Below are 20961 nucleotides of genomic sequence, written 5' to 3'. Positions count from 1 at the left end.
CTTCCTTTTTAGAATTATGAAGTTCTTCATAAAGTGCACTACTTGCCAAAGAATACAGTTAAAGGCATAAGCATTTTCTTATATTTCCATTATAATTAATTAAACTGTCAGAAACATTGTCCCAAGAGCATTCATTCTGACAAACTTGGAAAATCTGGAAAATGCAATGCAAGTACAATGTTAGTCTATAATTCATGCTCCAATTCACAGGGGTATTAACTGCACTGCAACCTTTATTACCTGTTTGTAAATAAAAATAAAACAGAATAAATGCAGTTTAAGTGCATTGGATTTTTTTTGCAGACAGTTTAATTTCTTAATCATATTCACCTTCTTCCTTTGCTTTACACTGTACTGCTTAGTGTTTTAAATTATATGCATCAAAACTTAATGTATCATTCCAGAAAATTAAGAAAATGTTTTGTTGTTGGTTTGATAATCAATTTTTCTGATTCTGCCATAAGCTTAATACTTGAAATTGAGTTTAACACACACACACACAAAAATTAATAAAGGGTTGTCATTGATGTTCAGATTTTCTTACTTGAGTTTTGTACTTACCATGCAGCTGAACGTCTTTTGCATCTAATTAGGTACCATCATAATAATCGCTCAGAACAACAGGCAAATCGGGACCTTTCTTCTTCCTAGGGCACTTAAATATTGTATATCAGTTTAATCACCAAGCTCTGTTCAGAGGTCTGATCACTAATTTCTGTGCTTTCAGAATCTCAAGCCTTGCTAACCTGTGAATGCAGCTAAGTGCATCACAGCCAGGCACCCTGAAAGGATGCATCCAGGCTAGCAATACTGGAAACTCACCTATATTGTGCCATGCAACTCATTCAGAAATAAGTCAGCTCAACACCTCATTGTAGAGGACAGATATACCCCTGGTGACCTCTGATGAGCATGCCTCTCATTTTGGCGGTATCAGCTCAGATCTCTCTGAGCAAGTGTCTGTACACAGCAATCTCACAACTAGTTCTAAATGGTTCATTGTTGGCAATCCAACAGAAAATAAATTTTAAAACCAAAGCATGGGAGGGGGGAAAGAGTGAGGAAAATGTTCACAGTAACACTTTTAGAGCAAGGTTAAGACAAGTTGAAAGAATAAAGAGGAAGAAAGCAGGTTCCAGATATGTGAAGTAGTCCCTTGGCTTTCATTTTGAAACAAAGTTATAAGCATTTTGCTTTGCCAGAACAGTCTTAGAAATCTGTAACCACAACAAAGAAATAAAAAAAAGAAAAAAAAAGAAAAAATAAGAAAAATTTAAAAAAATTTAAACCCCCCCCCCAAAAAAAAAAAAAAAAAAAAAAAAAAAAAAAAAAAAAGGAAAAAACTTAGCAGTATTTCAGCTCAAAAAAAAAAATAAATAAAAATCCTGAACCTCCTTTCTGTATCTATGAATAAAAGAACAGGCTTCTCTGTATCCTTTCCCAGACCTGATCCAAGGAGAAGGAGCAGCTTACTGAGGGACACAAGGACCCTGGAATAAACTGTAACCAAAGCTGAAGAAGCACAGTCTGTTGCCTTTAGGAAGAGGAAATCTCAGGGTATCACGAGCTGTTCTCAGGTCCCTCTTCTCAAGGGGAACAGGAGGGCCAACATAAACCACTTCTTCAGCACAGTATCTCAGGACAGCTCATGTCCAGCTGTCACCTTATGTTTCTCATCTACAACACTGCTGATCCTTCCTTTCTCACACTGCCTGGATCCATTTCTTCATTCCTTCCCTATTCCCTACCTTTATTCACCTGGTCTTTCTTTTTCACCTTCACACTGTCTTCTTTCTCAGGCTTTTCATTCCAACTCCACTCTGTGTTCCCAGTATAGATAGATATTGATATATAGATATACAGATTTCAATATTCCTTTCCAAAACAGAGAAGCATTTGGATACCTCAACAATCTGTCAACTTGCGTGTAACAAATCCAAGAAAAAAGGGTATTTTTCTTGCCCTGAAACTCATCCTCTTTATCTGTCCTCTTCCGTGATTTCCTTTATGGCACCAAAATAACCATAGGCTAGATTTTTTGTTGGGACATGATTTATATGTTTATCAGGCAGGTGACTTCAAGATACTGAAAAAAGTAAGCATTAAAAATGTGACAGGGAAAGAGATTCTTCTAGAGTAAGTTAGTTTAGTTCTTAGCCTACTTTATGAGGATAAATTGTAATAACCATGCAGTGAATTTGAGAAAATGCTCTGAAATCCTTCAGCATATGAGTTTGGGGTTTAATTTTTCACAAGTAACACCCTCCATATAGTCACATTTGGAATTGCAGATATCTGTGAGAACTACTAGACTGAAATGATAGAACTTCAGACGGTACTTTTTCTTTGTCACTGCAAGGAAAAATCAAACATATATGAATGATGTTCAAAGAAATAAAGCTAAATTTATAAAGCTAATTCTAACTTAGAATATTTATAGCAAAATAGTGAAAGCTTTTGTATGTGCTGTGTAGACTTATTAGTTAAAAATATATATTTAATAAGTGACAAGCCCCAAAAAAGAATTTTATGTGGTACTGGATACCCACCCAAGTAGTTAAATCAATTCCATTCTGTTTAATTTTGCTATTTCTTTTTCTATCTGAGCTGCCAATTTTCTAACGTATTAGGGAAGAAGTAGGAAAGCCTTTTTGATTGATAACAAGCTCAGATTTTTGTGTCAGATCAGTACAGATTTTTTTTTTCAAAATAAGAATTTCTTATGTTGCTTTTACATTCTTAGACAATTATTCTACAAAAATTATTTAAATGCTCTTTTTTTAGCTGCTTTGACAAGAACATCAAAACAGTTCACATCACCCTTGACCTGCAGGGTGTACATCATCTTGTCAACATATAAACAAACACATGATGGGCTGTATTTTAATAGATTCTGTAAATATCAAGATCCAATTCATCAAAAGGTTTACCAAAGTGACAGCTGTGGGGGTTGCAGTATGTGGTTGCGTGTCCATTCAGCGTTCTTGCAACAGGATCATTGCGAGAAAATGCAGAGCTACTGTTGCTATTTCTTCCACATTATTATTTCTCTGGAAATCTGGGTTAAGTTGCAGTCTGTATAAGCCACTTCATGTATAAGAGAAATATGCAGACTTCCGGGCAGAACCACAGGGACAGCTTTTATAATAATCCCTCTCCTCTCTCCCCATCTTTATCAGACAGTTCCTCTGATGTGCTGCACTCTGTCATAAAAGAAGGCTGAGAGGAATTTATAAGCACAGAAACTCTTACTTTGGAGAATGAACAGAACTCGGTTTTGATAAAGTTTACACAGACACAGTAATTTTCTTGGTTGTCTTTTTAGCTTTATGAATTTCAAAGCTAGAAGGCACTGTTAAATCATGTGCTCCAGACTATACTTCATGGGCCATTAACTTCTATACAGGAAAAGACACAGAAAAAAGGGAGAGGGCCAGTATGTGCTTGAGGACTGAGTGACATGGGTACCTGATGCCCTTACAATGCCAAGGAATTGTTAAAGGAGTTAATGCCCTGAGGCCTAGAGAAAGGCAGGACAGCCATATCTGAAGCTCTAGAGATTGTGGCACAAGTGCAAGGACAGTGGCAGTCAGCCTAGGGCTGTGAAATGGAAGACTAACACTTCATACCACTGCCCCTGACCCAAGGCCTTACAGCAATTCTCTGGCCCTCAAAAAAAAAACAAAAACAAAAACAAAAACAAACAAACAAACAAACAAACGAAAACCACCACAGAGAAAGCAGAATCTGTCTGGGCAGCTGAGGGAAGAAATTCTCAGAAAACACCCCAGTAAAGATGAGGTTCTTTTGCCAAGTACTAGAAGGAAGATGCACACAGTCTTGCTCTCCTCGTGTACAGCCTGGGAGATAAAGATTTTGGAATTTCACAGGCCATGAAGGAAAAGTCTGAGATTGATCTGAAGCCAAAGATGCGCAACTTGACACATCTAATGACGTTTTAAAAGTCAAAGGTGCAAGATTCTTTTAGCAAGATATTCTTATGTTTCACTGTTAAACATATTTACCTTCTTTTGAGATGCATTTTTTCTAGCTTCAGCTTCTAACCATGGTATTTGGTTTATCATTTCTCACCCATTAAATTGAAAATCCCTTCTGCCAGGCTGGATTTTCTTTTACATATACAAGTGTCTAAACCAAGAAGTCAAATCAACTCTAACCTCTTCCATAATGAAGGCAATACATCACGCTCCATTAGGAACTATATTCAAAGGCCTTTTTTTCCCAAAGCTGGTCACCTCCACAGCCTTGTACTCTTTTACCACAGTACTCCAGTTGTGGTCTCTAGAAACAAGGTAACTTTTCAAAGACATTTCAGTCATATGATACTAGTCATATTATACAATTTATAGCTAGCATGACCCTTTGCTGGAGAGTTGAATGCTGTAATGTTCATGGGCCACTCAAACATCAATTCCTAAACTCGCGCAGAAAGCCAGCTTCTCTCTCCTTGGCCCCTGGTGCCTTTCCAACAGACTCCTCCAGGATGAAAAATTAAAGAGACTGATGTATGAATTTTAAATATTTTTCTCTCTTTGAAGCTCCTAGCATTTTTGGTTTTGCTTGAATGGAAGGTAACATTGGAGCCTTTTTACTAACTTCAAAGTACAAGCAACCATGAAACAGAATGAAAATGCCTAAAAAACCCTGCAGTCTGACAGCAGGGCAAAGCTCAAAAGTCTTGATTCTGGAAACCACTTCATACTTTCTCTGAGCTCCTCAACATCACTAGCTCCCAACAAAGTTGAAAGGAATAATTGAAAACGCAGAACTTTGCAGCAGTGTTGAAATATGAGCTTAAACATCCAGGCCTCCAGTCATAGTATTTATAATTGCTATGTACTCAAGAGAAGAGTCTTCTAACCCAATTGGTTGTAGTTAGGCACAGCAACTGATTTTTGGTCTGGTTTATTTTGGTTTAAATATTGATGTTTACTTGGAGTTCTCAAGAGCTTAATATGAAACCATTCTACTTTCACCCATAAGATTTGTAAGCAGATTGAGCAAATGTTACAACTGATTTGGCCTGTGTGTATGTGCAAACTGCTTCACTACAAAGTACACAATATAAAACCTCTTTTGGCATTTGCAGTTGTATCATTTGGTCTTGATTAACTTAATCCTACTGGGTAGCCCAGTCAGTGTTAGAGGTAGGACAAACCACCTGCAGCTATAAGTGGAAGATTTGAATTATCTCTCTGTTTTCAGAAAGTCTAGTAAGGTGTTGGTCAAATAGTCACAATTTTTTTTTTTCCCACCAGGAACAAAGGAGAGTCATGTCAGAAGGCATGGAGATCCCTCTACTCATAAGGCTGTCTGGGCACAATGGGGCTTCAGCCCATAAGACAGTCACACTTGAAAGGATTTGCATCCCTGAACATGGCACTGTCCCAGCAGACACATGCCCATGTGGCTTACACTCCACAGTAAGCTTCTGTCTGGTCAGCTTAGACCAGAGACACAACAAGCTGGTGCCCAGGTGTTCTTGCCCATGGTCCACCCTTGGTGATACCATGTTTCCTAGTACAGTGTGGTGGACACTAAAAGATCTTTAACAAAACCTCACATGCTCAAGTCTATACATAAAGTTATCTTTTAAGGTACTTTCAAGTTTTGAAACTTTGACCTAGACAAAATATTTAAATTCATCAGCAAAACAGTGAGAAAAACCCAGAGCAGAGCACATGCGTGAAAATTACTGATTCTGAGTGCTATCATTTTTAATGCGTTGTCCATGACTTTCTGTGGGATATCCATGACTTATCATCAGACAGCACCAGCACAAAAACTGAGTAATAGATCAGCTGTGCAATGCTTCAACACTCATGAGACAAGTCTACTCTGGTTTGTGAGAGTGCTAAAATTTCCTGTAATCTTTGAGAACAAAGAGAAAGAATAGCAGTAATCGTCTGCAACACTCACAGGCACAGAAAGCCTTGGCTTTTTCTCCAAACCCATTGGCATTACACAGCCTTGCAGTCCTATTCTTCATCTTCTTCAAACACATTGTTTTAGGAGCCTACCTCTCTCTGTTGTCACAATTTTTCCTGTGATCTAAAGGCCTGCTTTTTCAGCCTATATAGATACTTGAATCTGATGAGAAAAAGATATCTAGCTCTCTGATTTTTACATTGAGACTTTCAAAGAGTGTGAAGCAGGGAGAAATTCGGTCAACCTTTCAGTCTGTGGCAATCTGATCCTTGGATGCTGAGCTACAAAATCTTTCTTATACAAAAATTCCTCAACATTTCTCAATTCTGTTAGCTATTTACCAGATAAGTTAATATCACATTGCAATGAAAGGCTGTGGCATTATTTTATAAAACAATAGCTGTAGAAATATTAATGTACATCCAGAACAACTTTGCTTTTGAAAGAGAATTTTTTTTTCCACATTTAATGTGAGATGACAGCTTAAATGGATGCTCTCAACAGCAAGCTTAGGGTTAATTCTTCAACTAAATCAAATCACCGTTATTTCAGACGGAAAATGCCAAGATGTTTGTTCCCTTTGTAGGAAGCCCTAAAATAAAAGCAGATCCTTTTACACAAAATCACAAGAATAATTTTTACATCAGATTTTTACAGTAACAAATAATAAATTAAATAAGATTTTAATTTTAAACAAATAAAAAATAATAAAACAAAAGTAAGGAAAGTTAAAAATTAGTGAAACAGACACAATGGTGGTCCATATAGGCACTAAGTTGTCTATAATCATAAATTATTGCCAAGACAATAAATTGCCCTGTCTTAACTATCACTGCAGCCAGCTGTTTTCTCTGCAGATGCAGCAGCAATGTTAAATTCTTAATATCTTTCATCCCTTAAAACAGACAAATGAAAGCCAAACGTGGCAGAGAGAGGAGTATTTCTCCTAACCTGCCTGCCAGCCAGTGGTTGGGCACACAACAGGAGAAGTGTTCTGCTCAGCTTCAGAGAGGGCAGGAGACAAACTTCTTCAGTGGCTATCCCTTTTATTTCCAGTTGTGATTGATAGCCTCCTGAGAGGCATTGCTAACTATTTCTGACCATAAATACAGCCACTGTGACATGCAGGCCATAGGGTGTAAATGACTAGTGTAAAGTATAATATGTGGACCTGTGAGATTTCAGAAGAGATAAGTAATAATGTGGAAGAAATATAAATTAAGAATGAGGGATTAAGGAGAGTAAGACTCTACCAAAGTCTTTAAAGTGTTCCAAAATGGCAGTTACTCTATCTTTGAATGAGACACCATCTGATTTGGCTCGTAGCAAACTATAAAATTGCACACAAATTAGCCTTTCAAAAGTGAAAGAAAAGTCTGTTTTAGACAATGAGGAAAAAATTCTGCAGTGCTACTGCCACTGGGTCATGTCACTTTCATGTAATTTGGGCATAAAAATTAACGTCTTATTGAATAAACAAAAACTCACAAAGGTTAAGAAAAGAGACAGACAAATATGGTCTTTGGAGGAAAGGGAGGCTCCAGACCTCAGCCTGACCTTCAGCCATCTTTTGTTGGGAATAGCGACCCCAAGGTCAAACAGCTACTCAGCCAGAGTTACAGTCTGAGCCCACCCAGGCTCAGATACATAGCCTACTCTAATGCAGGCTCTGCTGTGTGCTGGGCTACAGACACCCCTGTCCCCAGGCTGTGGGGTTGCTGCTGAAGGGTCCCGACTGCTCAAAATTCACCAACCCCCTAGACTGGGGGCATATTAGCACTTTCCAGGAGAAACAAGCAAAAAGGTTAATATTCCTAAAATAGAACCTTTCCTTCCAAGTAACTTGAATGTGCTCTTGGTTTGATCAGAATAGAGAATGGAATTCAGATGAGGCAACACTAATGCAAAGATTTCATCATTTCTTTGGTACCCATTTTTTTCCTATACATTTTCATTATTAATGTGTGGTCTAAGGAAATGCCAATGCTCATCTTCATTTTGCTTATCTTTTTGATAAAATTTTATCAGAAACTGAGCTTTCTAAACTCTGACTTTTAAACATGTTGAAAGATATGCAGCAAATTAAACTCTACAGTGCTGGTCCATGAACAACAGAAGAGATTCATCTGGGTGAAAAGCTTTGGTCCCCACACAGAAAGAACACCTTGCATTTATTGGGAAGAAAAATGCCAGAATCGGGGCACAGTATCTAACAATACACAGGCTTGGGTCTATGGAAAAAAGAACACTGCTGTAAACACAGCTGAGGTCACAGCTTGGTACACTTCAATAACTGCCCCAAAGGGTTACAACAGCTTCAAGTGAAATTTTTAAATTTGTGTATCTTTTTGTGCATTTCTGTTAGAACTGGTCAAAACTAATCTGCAATTTATGCTTTTGGATGAAAACCACACCTTTTTTAAAATCAACCTTTTTTTTCAGGAACCTATTAGTTTTGTGTAAGTATTCTGATCATATTTTTGCATCAGTTAAAAAGACATATATTTATGTTCATTAAATGTTAGTGTTTCTTCCTGAACTTTCTGAATGCGTGCCATCTAGGAATTCTACCAGTCTTCCTGCTCTGAGATGGTCCTAAGATGGCCCTAAGTCATGGATGAGAATCTTTTTTTTCTTTTTTTAAGGGATTGGGTTTTTTCCATCAATGTAAAATCTCATAATGTTTGCTCTGAAGACAAATATTTTTTTTTAGTGGCAGAAAAATGTCACTTTGTTACTGCAGCTGTCACTGAAATATTCCTGGTCACAGTAAAATGAATTAACACAAACCCAGGCTAAAATCTACAACTCTGTCTTCACCTCTCCAATTGGAAATTAAGATGTGCGTTATTAGAAACTGATTATATTTAAAAAAAAAAAAAAAAAAAAAAAAAAAAAAAACCAAAAACAAAACCCACAAAAACAAAAACCCAAAACAAAACCAACAAAAACCAACCAACCAACCAAACAAACAAAAAACCCCAACCCAATCAATCTGACTTCTCATTTTTGTCAAAGTGACTGAGCATCTCTTTCATCTCCTTTTACTGGAACAGTGAAAATGGGAAGAGCATTCAAGACAGCTTAATACAGAAAAAAGAATAGGAATAGAAACAGAAACTGAAATAGAAAGAGAAACAGAAACAGAAATAGATCTAGAAAGAGAAAATAAAAATAGAATCTAGAAAAGAGACTGCTTAAAAAATTACTTAAATGGTGAGCTCTTTTTGCAAAATTATGGTCTAAAAATGGTGCCAGTCACCAATACATACTGCTATAAAATTCCTTTCACAGATTGATAAAAACCAACACCTTGCTTTCCACAGTGAATGCTGACAAGGCAACAGGCAAAAAGTACATACAAAATATTTTAAAAGACAAAAAAAGTGACATTTACACAACTAGAAGATCTGTCTAGATAAAAACAGTGAACCTTAGATTTGCTTACTTCATATGCATTTTAAATGACACTCAACATAGTTTAGGACTTAGTACTGACCACTACTCTATTTGCAAATCCAGACCTCCATTACAGGTGAACAACATGAAGAACAGAGCCTTCTTAAGGCCTCTATTTCATAGGAACTGGTAGTCATCATAAAAACAACTTTTCTGTACTTTGTAGTTCCCCAGATGAAATCAAAACATCTTTAGATATACCCTCGGGTCAATAAATTTGCTTTCTTGTACACCAGTAGGTCTCCACACAGAAAGTATCAGGTTGAATTACTGATAAAATACGGAATTGTTTATGTACATCTTGCTAAATCCAGGCAACTAATATGCAATGTAGTACAAAAAACAAATTTATGAGCTACACATTTTTTGCAAGATACAGAAAAAAAAGTTTTTTCTTTGATTCTAATATTCATCTAACTAAACACAGTGCACTACCACACAGCCATTGGAAGTGCAAACCTCCCTTTCTTCATAGCAATATACTGTCTTTAGGTCAAATGAATGCATTTATACAAAGGTCCCTTTACATTTACTACAATATTGTTGCTGTATAGACAGAAGCAGACAACATATAGGTGGTTCTGCCAATCTGAAAGAGCTACTAACCTATCTTTGAAAAAAAAAAAAGATTTAAGAATTGAGATTACACTGGTACTGTATTATTCAGTCATGCCTGAAGACCTCTTTAAATCAAACTCCTAGTGACATCAATGGCTACCTTGTCTAGGCAAGGACTGATTAACTGCAGGACATCAGTCTTGGAAATTCCTGATATGTATATGGTACAAAATAGCCTTCTGCCAGCTACGACTGAACCTCGTGTACAGTTTGCAAAAATAATCTCCTGAACTGACCTGCATTTTAAGGTTTTGACCATGCACATTACTTTTTTCCATGCAAGTAGAAAGCAGTGTGGTTTTGTGGTTGGCGGCTAGCATTTTGTGGTTTTATTGTACTTCTTTTAATATAGGAAAACTTCTAGACCATATTCACTTTGTGACATCATTTCTTGATTGTGTCTTGCAGAAATAATTGACCCAAATCAAGCTACTGTACTCTCTATCTATTGGTTAATTAGAACTTTAAGATGCAACAAATAGAACACAATATTGACTTTTAAATCTTCAATCAAATAAATATTTACAGCTGCAATTTGCCAAAATTATTTACCTCTCAATAACAGATCACAAAAAAGTATATGTACTACAGATTCAAGTGAATGCCTTCACTGTCAACAAACAAATTACAAACAGAAGGAAAAATAAGTGTTCCGGCTATCATTACAGGCTATAAATAGCTGATGTGGTTCTACTTTAAAGATGTGTGATATTCTACATTAGTAGACTTTCTCAATGCATAATTGACCTTGAGATGGAGAATAACCTCAGAGTAGAATGGCTTTTCTTTTAAAGAACAATGAGTATAGGTATTAGAGGATGTGCCTGTTGTCAATGATCATTGCTGAAATCTGCCTATACCACACTGGGACAATCAATTTTGTAAATGATTGCAATAATCAAGGAAATTGCCTAATTTATAAATCCTGGCATACAGCATTTTAATGGATTTCTACATTTTAATGCTGATGCTTTCAAAGCCAAATGAATTGTTGACCAAGCTGTCACTACACAAAATGATAAAAACATTCAGTCTTCCGGGTAACTACATCTCATGGATATTCAGACCATCAGGTACATAATCACTCATTAGTGAAACCTGTGATAGTTTCAGTTGCAAGTCAATGGCAAAAAAAGCCACAGTTTCCTTATGAAGAAACCTTCTGGGAATTGAGGACTAAAAATAGTTAAAAATTACTGAAATAAGACACTGAAAACATTCGTAGCATCCCTTGTCCAGGTAAGACAGCCCACTGTTCTACCCCCTACCCTTTTTTCCATAGGTGAAAAACCAGAATCAACATATTTCTATAACTAAAAGTCTGGTCTAACAACTTTTTGGCCATGGATTCTGTCAGAGCAGACGTTTTTCAAATGGAAGGAAAACAAACGCAGGACATGATGCCAAGGCTGTGGCTGGAGCATAATTCCACCTCAACCACCCTCCAACTCACTCTCCACCTCCAACCTGGTTGTGCAGACGTAGCTGTACACGTAGCATTGCTACTCTCAGTTAAACGTCGAGCAATTGATTTCAGCCAACAGTGGGCTGGCAGTGCTTTACTTACTGCTCAGTCTCACTAACCTGACATTTATGGTGTACTGATTGGCCTATGTCAGTGGTGGTGGTTGTAAATTCACTTTGAAAAGCTTCATGTTAACAGCCTTCAACCAGGCTCTGAGACGAGTATGGGCAGGCAAGCTGACAATTGCTCGACCTCCTGCCCTTATTACAGTGAGTAAATCAGGCTTTGAGCCATTAGGCTGGAGCCCCAGGCCTACGCAAAAAGGGTTGACATGACTAAAGGTCAACCTCTATCACACATGTGTAACAATTTGGATAATGGAATTCTGTAACTTATCTGGAAAAGGTGCCAAGTGCGTGGAGGGAAGGTATAGCCTGGGCTGAATTTTCCAGTCTTTATGTTTAGGGATTACTTAAAAGTCTGTACTTTAAAGTCCATGAGCATTTGGTGCCATGGAATCTGGGGGACCAAGATGCATACAGAAGTGCTTGAGGCAGTTCTGCAGAATGCTGAGTGTCACCACCACATGGAAAAGCACACAGCACTGTTTCACTTAGTCAAATCTGTATCAAATACATTATTGACATCAGGCCTGAAACACATTTTGGACACTTGTATAGGTCATTAAAGTACTGCCTTTATTTACCAGTTTTGAATCAAAACTCAGTAGAAATAATTACCTGTTAATGGTTATCGTAAACTAAATGCACTTTCAGGCCTTACAAACTAGTCTCATCCAACAGTGGAAATTGCTTTTATAATGAATTAAATTAAAAGGTCAGATCTTTCCATAACACTGGTACCTAGTCAGCAACGCAGAAAGGTAGTGGTCAAATAAGGACAGAATTGAGCTGTTATTTTTATTTGTGTTCCACTTCAGTATTTTTGCATATTACATAATGAAATCTCCAAGGTGAGATTATGTGCCATGGAAAAATAGATAGTCCCTGCATGATCTAGCAATTTAGAAATTTTTTTTTTTCTGGGAATAAGTGTGTGTCCAGATGGGTGCATGTTCCATGCAGTCCTCAGAATTCCAGTTTTCAGTAACACCGTTAAAATTCTGGGGTTGTATCCAACTCCAAACACTAAAGTTTATTCCAAACTTCACTTTGTTCAATAGGAAGATAATAAGATTTATTTTGTAGCACATGTGCTTAGGCATACAATACATACATTGTGTAGACATATGTGAAAGAACATACCAAAACCATGGAGATAACATGAAAGATAATGCATGAGAAAATCTTGTAAAAGTTACAGGTCTTCTAAAAGAAATATCAGGGGTTTGTTTAGCTTTCCTAAGAAAAAAATTTATTAAATATAAAGTACCTTCTACACTTGGGCTCATACTAACTTTTTATGGACCTTAAGAGAAGAGTTTGTAACTTACAGAAATTATCTGGGAAAATGTGTTAGTAAGTGATCCAGAAATGGCAATGATAGAGGGCTGCTTTGTAGATGTTTAGCACAATTAATTAAGATACGTAAATTAAGGAAGCTGTGGCAGTGAATGTCTTTTTACTGAGCTTACATCTTAGCATGCTACTGACCACAACATTAGTGATATTTTCCCACAGCATGGGAACTTAAAATACGTGTAAAAATAAAAATTATTGGGCTTTTGTAATGGAAAACAAATGCAAGAGTCATACATCACACAAAATCTTCAGAAATTGCAAAACAAGAAAATAACAGAATGGCATCAGCTGTTGCTCTGAATAACTTAAGATACAATAATAAAGTAACAAAGAAGGTTTTTCAAGAAAAAAATACTTGAATTTCCTGAAAATGACAAATTTGAAACAGAGCTGACAAGGAGTCTGGAATACTAGATGACAGATTGCTGAGAAACATAATTTTCACTTTAATAGAACAACAACATGCACATAATTCTATCCCCCAGTGCTTTTCTATAACAGCAAATTTAGTCCAAAACTGCAGCCTTGAGAACCTGAATGCGAATCTATCACTATAACGGAAATGAGTGCTTCATTTGAAGGGTAAGGATTCTCTGTGCGTATTAATTTGTTCAAAAATGTCCACTATTGCTGCATGGGCCCTGGCCAGCATGCATCCCAGTGAAATGCCTGTTCTTGGTCCAGCAGAAGGCAAAGGCAACATTTTCTTCTGCTTCAGTTGAGACACAAGAAGGCCAATAAGTATCCACACAGCACTTTATTAAATTGACATGCACACTTTCTTGGGCCAGTTAATTTGGGGGGATGGGTGGGGTGGAGAGGCAGGATGGGGAGGATGGGGGAGAAGGAGGCGAGGGGGAAGGAAAGAATTTTTTAGGGGGGAAGTCAGTTACACAGGTAACATTACACAGGTTTAGCATTTTGTGCTTACGAATGAACACCCTGATACATATATATTTGTATTTTTATATGTAGAATTTTGCTCATGCCTGTAAAAAAAGTTGCATATGATTAAGCATTTCTTCCAAAAATGCTAAACTTCAAGTAAGTAACGTTGAAATGAAGTGAAATTATATATTTTACATTCTTAGCCTGTTTCAAAAAAAAAAAAAAAAAAAAAAAAAAAAAAAAAAAAAAAAAAAAAAATCCCAGCTATTAGAACACTGATAAAAGACGAAAAAAGAGATAACAAACTCTTTGTCAGGCACATGAAGAACAGGAAACTATAAGACTGTATCCTTTGATATGTCTGTCACTAACAGTTTTTTCATAAAGCTGCATTTGCAGGGGAAAAGGCCATTTACAAATTAGCTGTTTCCAGAATTCACACTTTAAAGTTGGGAGCCTGAAAAATTTTGACTACTAAAATGTATGCCAAATTAAACCTCAGTGTTTTATTCTAATAGAATTTAAATGTGTATCGTATACATTCCTTAAGTCTACTCTTATTAAATTTTGATGTTAAACAGAAAGGAGAAACCATGTGCAACTAGATTAATTTATCTCCAGGGAGTAAGGACACATTAATAATTGAGATAATGTTTTCATATACATTGGAATCAAGTGTGCCTTTGCACTTCTTTATTAGAAAACACATTAGTGGAAAGTTATCTCATTCTGATCAGTAAGACCTAATTGCTAAGAAAGTCTCTTTTTCTTTGCAATAACAAAAGGATGATTCTCACTCCTTCAAAATAATAATAAAGAAAGGGATCAGAAACATTATAAGCACTGCTGGAATAAATGCCTGTATTACCAAAGATAGTGTTTACTTAATACACCCAGTCCTGTTTTTGTTTTAAACAAACCAGAGTTTATTTTATTTTTTATAAAATATAAGCAAACTCTGGTTATAGAAGTGGGCCAATGGGGGGAAAAAAAGCACTACAACTGAAATGACTAATATTTTTGGCTTTCTGAAAGACTGATCTTTCTGTATGTTATAAAAAATTATCTTGGCTGATTGTGAGAGGACTCCATAATTTCTTGTGAACACCCATAGGTGTCAAGGCCTGCTGTGAGGTAATGGAATGGTATGTAATTTACTCTACATAGCTTTACATTATGCTGTGTGGATTACATACAAAGCAAACATTGAGTGCATGGTGGGAACACTTGTGCAGACAGGCTGAAGCATATTTCCATAGCATTGAACTATACATCAAATGCAATGCTTCTGATATTTCCCACAACAAAGAGCATTTTAAAAAAAAAAGCAACCAAAACAGTAATTACACTTAAAAGTGTTTGCAATAGCCCTTCTTCTTTCCTGGTGTACACAAAGAACTGTAAACTCAAACAAATATCTATCAACTTTACAGTGCTGAGAGTAACATATCAAAATGCAAATTTTGGTACTAAACACGTGAAATTCTCCCCATAAGGTCCACCAAGACCTAGTGCTGAACAGCTGATCTGTAGACACACTTCCATTTTCAGCTGTCTGATAAATACTGGTGGAGGAGAATTGACTAAAGTCAGTTATACAGTTTAATAAAAGGATTATGATGAGACAATCCTTTATCATTTACAATGATTTAATCTGTAAATTACTACACATTTATACCATGTAGACTAAATGATTACAGACTATTCAGGTATGTTCTGTCACTTGCTTTTATGTGTTTTCATAGATCAGGTTTTGTAAAATCACACACACTCTATGATAGTGCTCTTTTAATATGTTTTTATTCATTAATTATTGTTTTTTCTGATAGATAATGTATGCCAAATTGAAAGACAAAGCACATGAGAAACAGCAATATTTCGGCTAGAGTTCAGAGTATGTGTTTCTTTGGTAACAGGTTTTGTCATTAACAGAAATAATTCAAGACAATGAGCTGCCCAGCAATGCATTATTGGTAAATCAAATTGAATTCTTGTTTTTAAGATAATTCACTTAAAATACATGCATTCATTTTGCTAGCCAACAGGAAATCTGTCTTGTGTGTTAAGAGCACAGGAGTAGCCCCACAGACAAAAACTCAGCTGACAACCACTTATGGCCTGAATCTGGTACATAAAATAGTACTGGTTTTTATTTTTTCCTTAAAATCTTTTTGCGTTTTGCTTTTATTTTTTTTAAGCCCTAGCTTTTTTCATTGCTTTGAAACAGTCTTTATGTTAAACTGAAATATGATTGAAAATTCTTGCTTATTTAAGAAGATATTGTCAAGATTTGCAACTTAAGTTGTATAAAACTAATTAATTTAAAAATATAATTGGCGATGTAAATATTTATGGAAAAATTATCTGACTCCACTTATTTTATCTGAATTTCAGTATTTTATGTAATATGTGGATCTGGAAATCTCATTTTTCTGTTAATTAGAATAGTCTAAACCACAATAGCCTTCTCAAAAATTAGAGCCTCTAACATCATTATAAAGTGTTCCATAAAAATATTTGATTGATAACATATCGCAAGATACTGTAATTATAGTCACGGGGCTTTGATAGGAACAGATTTAAAACCAAATTATCAATATCTGTTGTACAAGAGAAATTCCATCTCCATTGGAGGCAGCACTAAAATTCCCAATCATCACAATTCATCCGGTTCTACTGATCACATTCGGGGGTGTTACTAGACAGATCTTTTTAATGTGAAAATCTCCTTCTTGCCACAATGATACTTTTGAGTAAATACTTTGAGACAATGACCCTGATGTGTTGGTTATTATTCATTTACACATAGGAAAGCATAGGAGCTCCTACTCTTCCACACCCTCAAATACTTTACAAAGATCCATTCACTTTCACTGTACACATACTGAAGACAGAAAAAACACTCTACATCTTCATGGATTTCTTATGTTCTGAAGATTTGGATTTGATCTAGATGAGCAAATACAACAGATCTATGGGCATGTTTCTACTGACTGTTGAAGTTAGTTTCGTGGCAAGCAGAGATTGCAGCTACAAGAGGACTAAGAAGAACTAAAAAACTATACCTTCCAGTACAAATCAAAGAAGAAATAAATGGCAAAAGACTAGGAAGAGAGTAAGCACTTTCTGACTTACAGGGATTATAAGTTTTCCCTAACAGTTATCACTGTTACCCTCTCTAAGACAGTGACAAATATTTTTAAAAAAACAAACAAACAAACAAATAAACAAACAAACAAAACATCCAAAACCAAAAACCCCACCACCTTGTGAAAGTGGCTTTCACACAAAAGTATTGGAAACCTCTTTAGAGGAATGCTCGGTAGGTACAGGACCAGAGCTGCACTAAACTGAACAAGCACTAACTCCTTCACTCTGCAAAGAGTCAGGCTGTAGAAGAGGGTCCTGGGCTTGTTTCAGCAGCTTTCTTGGACTGGCTGGGGGCCACAGCAACAGTGCAGCACTCCATCTCAACCCACATGTGCTGCTCTGACATGATACAGCCCATGCTGTGACCTCAGAGCTCCATCAGCTCTTGCAACTCAGGTCAAAATATAGAAAGTACTAGGTGTTGTAAAAGCTTCAGACTTTTCTGATCAAGTCTCTCTACTACACATTACAGCACCTGCAACAGTCAGCTCTTCTTCTGCAGACCAGCTGGAGCTTTGTGCTGACCACTGGTTTTCTGGCTACCTTTATCACAGCAAGGCTCCTGCTTGCACTGGCTACATTTTCAAATCTGCTTACACAGTTTATATAAATTGTAGATTTGTTAGCTTATTTTCATAATAATACTAGTCCCCTGGTTCTGGGGCTAGTACTGCACACAATCATACTCCATGTTTACTTCAAAAAGATCAAATTTGACAAGAAAGGAAAGATATAACTTACTTCCCAGAGATGCTGAGTGTTCCTGACGGCACCTGCTTGAACCTTCTCTGGCAAGAGCAAGATTCCCTGGAAGGGCCCAATCCAGGTGCCCTGCTGGATCCGTTGTGACGCACAGATGCCATAGGCCAGGCCAGGCACTGTGCTGGTGCACAGACACACTTCCCGGGGCAGGTCCCGGAGCCACTCCGGGATCTCGGGCGGAGGCGCTGCCGCAGCTGCGCTGCTGGTGCCCACCAGCCGGCGCAGGGAGTGCAGGGGCCCGTGCATAGGGCACTCGCCGTTCCGGTTGTCAGCACACATGTCACATCCTGAGGGACAAAGAGGGAAAAACACCATCAGTACGGCACTGCAGGCCACCACCGTCACCACTGCGGTGTCATGCAGATCCCTGCTCTTGAGCTGTCTTTTCACGGCAGTACAGCCAGCGCTCGTACACACCATGTGCCCTTCCGTGTGTTGCTTAGGCTGGTTTCCCTGACCTCACCAAAGCCTAAATAAGAAATTCCAAAGGCTGAGCAGAAATCCTGCAGACAATTTGCAAGCCTGGTGTATTCACAAACCTTCCAAGATTCATTTACTGTAACAGTGTTTTTAAAGATGAATTTTTTTGACTAATATAAATAGCCCAGTTAAACTATCCCAGTGTGTTTAAAGGAGACATTTTAAAACATAGTCATAGTGCCTTACAAGTGCCTCTCAACTGACTTACCACAGCCAGCCTGAGGGCTTAATCGTAACAAGATTTAATTTAATCCTTATTTTAAATGAACATTTTTACATTAACATGTGTCTGTGCATGCCTGTCTGTTCAGAAAATAAAATAAATAAACCATAACCTCATGAATGACAAATTGGAGCCTACATGCACATTTACTTTTCTGAAGACAAGTCTAATCTTAAAAATGAAATTATGCAACAAATATTAGTTGTTCCTAGAACAAATTTGAAATTTTATCTATTGAATGAGAACACAGGGGTTTTTTGCCTGTTACATGTAACTGAAGCCAGGAAAAAAAAAATATAACAACCAGCATATTTGAGTTTGTGAGAAATTCCTGTGAAAAAGATCAGTTTGTAAAACTGCTAATTTACCTAACTGCAGTTAATAATGAATGGTGTGTCTCTGTTATGGCAAGATCCTACCATGACTTTTCTGAGCAAGGAGAATTTTGGTTAAATGTTTCCAATGCACACTATTCCACACACTGCAAATGTACGTCTTCCAGGAAAACATTTCATGTCCAAGAAATCAATTTCTCTGGAGATGTGCTGAGTTAACAAAACAGTGAATCTCTTGAAATAGGTTGCCATCTCCTTCATACTTCATTTTTGCAGCACAAAAAAGGTTTTATTTCAGAAAGGTTTTAATTCCATATAAATTTATTCCAGAAGTATAAAGAAAAAACAATAATTATGGCATAATACTCTTGTAGCAAGTCCTACATCTTTCTCCTAATAATTTTATATACCACTTCTTATAAAAACAGAGCACAGCATTTACTGCAGAAGTGGGAGTTTCTTGGTCTATGCCACAGATTTAGACTTGCTAGACTGCCTGCAACCACAGTTTCAATTCTCAGGGGCCCTGATTCAGATGTTCTTCTTTCCAAAGTGGATGTGCTGTGTATTAAGTAGGCCTCTTGCCTACAGATCCTTCAAAGGAAAATCCTCCCCTCATTTCAGTAAAAAACTGCTAAAGGACAATAAAAGATGCATCTTCAAATTATGGCTGCTATGTGTATTCTCCAGTTTTAGACATGCTCTTTCCTGTTATCTTCTTTTAAATTTTACCATAAAAAAGTGGTGCATTCAGCAACAAGAAATTTTTACTAAATGACACGTGGAAGCTAATTTCCCTCAAGATCATTATGCCTTTGGGTCTTGCAGAAAAAGCACGTCTCTGCCCGGTGCTGGCCTGTCCAAGTTCCCCAGCACCGGTCACAGAAGACAAGGAGACAAGCCCTCAGTTGCGCATTACTCTGGAGGGTGCTCCTGCAGGAGGGCAGCGTGTGAAACTGGCCCCAAGCCATCCATCCCTCACAGGCCCGGGCAGGAGAAGGCAGGAGGCAGAGGAGCGCCGGCCAGCACGGCAGTACAAAGCCACCTAGTGGGGACCGCTCTTACGCCGGCAAAAAGTGTGACTTTGGCTGGAGGGTACAATGTCGCCTGGCCTTAACGACATAATCCCTGCCGCAAAACAACTTCTGTTGGGCTAAACCGCAACTGCAGAGGGGTTTTGCTCTCCCAGCCACGCCAATTAGAGGTGGATGGAGGATGGGATTTGCAGGACTCCAGGGAAGATATTGTCTGGCGAGTCTTAAAAGAAGATTATTACACAGCAAATATTCCTACAACCATTCTGAGGCATGATTAATAAAAGACATCAAGTATATGCTAGGGGCAGGGGGTTGGGGGGGGGGTGGAGGAGGGGGTAGTTGGGGGGGAGAGGTTTGTTATTATTTCCACGGCTAGTTTGGAAAATGAGGTATCACCATAACATCTTTTCTTCCCTTTCCTCTTCAAAACCAGTCATCAAGAAACTGTGGTTTTGACATATCCAAAGATGTTAGGGACAGCACTCTATTTGGCCCTGGAAGTCGCATAGAAAAGGATCCCAAACCGAGAAAAGGAAGCAAAAACCCAAACAACAAAAATTCAAACCCACAATCCGAAACAGTTTGGCATGTGATACACTCTAAGAAGATTATGGCTGAACTCTATGATCCACAGTTGGACTTGATGACTTCACAGATCTTATCCAGCACAAATTGTTCTATGATTCTATGAAACCTGGCATATACCCATGCAAGTTAGAAAGAAAACATCTTACAGGAAAACTGACAGCTTGAAGAAATGATGTCTAACCCTGATGTCAATTAACGCACAGGGTAGGCCTTTGAATTCTAACTGTTTGCACTGTTTTAATATTTTCTAGATGCAACCCTCCTCACAACTAGCTGACTACAATGACTTTCTTAGAGGAACTGTATCTCTGGAGAAATTTACATTAAATGTGATAAAGTATCCTCATGACTCCAGTCACACAATTTCCATGTCAGGTTCCTGTATCTGACAACTTTATACATAACTTTACATGCACAAAAATTTCAGTACCTGCCTAGAGCAATGATTTCTTATCTTCATCCTGACAATATGTGTGTATGAATTTGGGTTAAATATTTTATTTCTACTTCTCCAAGAAAAAGAAAC

The 20961-nt window shown here is 37.4% G+C and overlaps 1 protein-coding gene across 1 annotated transcript in view; it reads right to left on the bottom strand.

The window, feature by feature from the left end:
- Positions 1-20961, bottom strand: part of PRDM6 (PR/SET domain 6) — a 79892-nt gene that overhangs the window by 52251 nt on the left and 6680 nt on the right. Inside the window, exon 2 of the mRNA XM_066182386.1 lies at positions 17752-18059. Coding sequence (XP_066038483.1) covers positions 17752-18059 — 308 coding nt within the window. The remainder of the gene's footprint in view (positions 1-17751; positions 18060-20961) is intronic.

This window comes from Chamaea fasciata, unplaced genomic scaffold (genome assembly GCF_029207755.1).
Source record: "Chamaea fasciata isolate MVZ Bird 193981 ecotype frontalis unplaced genomic scaffold, bChaFas1.0.hap1 SCAF_4, whole genome shotgun sequence".
Taxonomy (NCBI): Eukaryota; Metazoa; Chordata; class Aves; order Passeriformes; family Sylviidae; genus Chamaea; species Chamaea fasciata.
The sequence above is the reverse complement of the archived record's forward strand: the minus strand, read 5'-3'. Positions and strand labels throughout refer to the sequence as shown.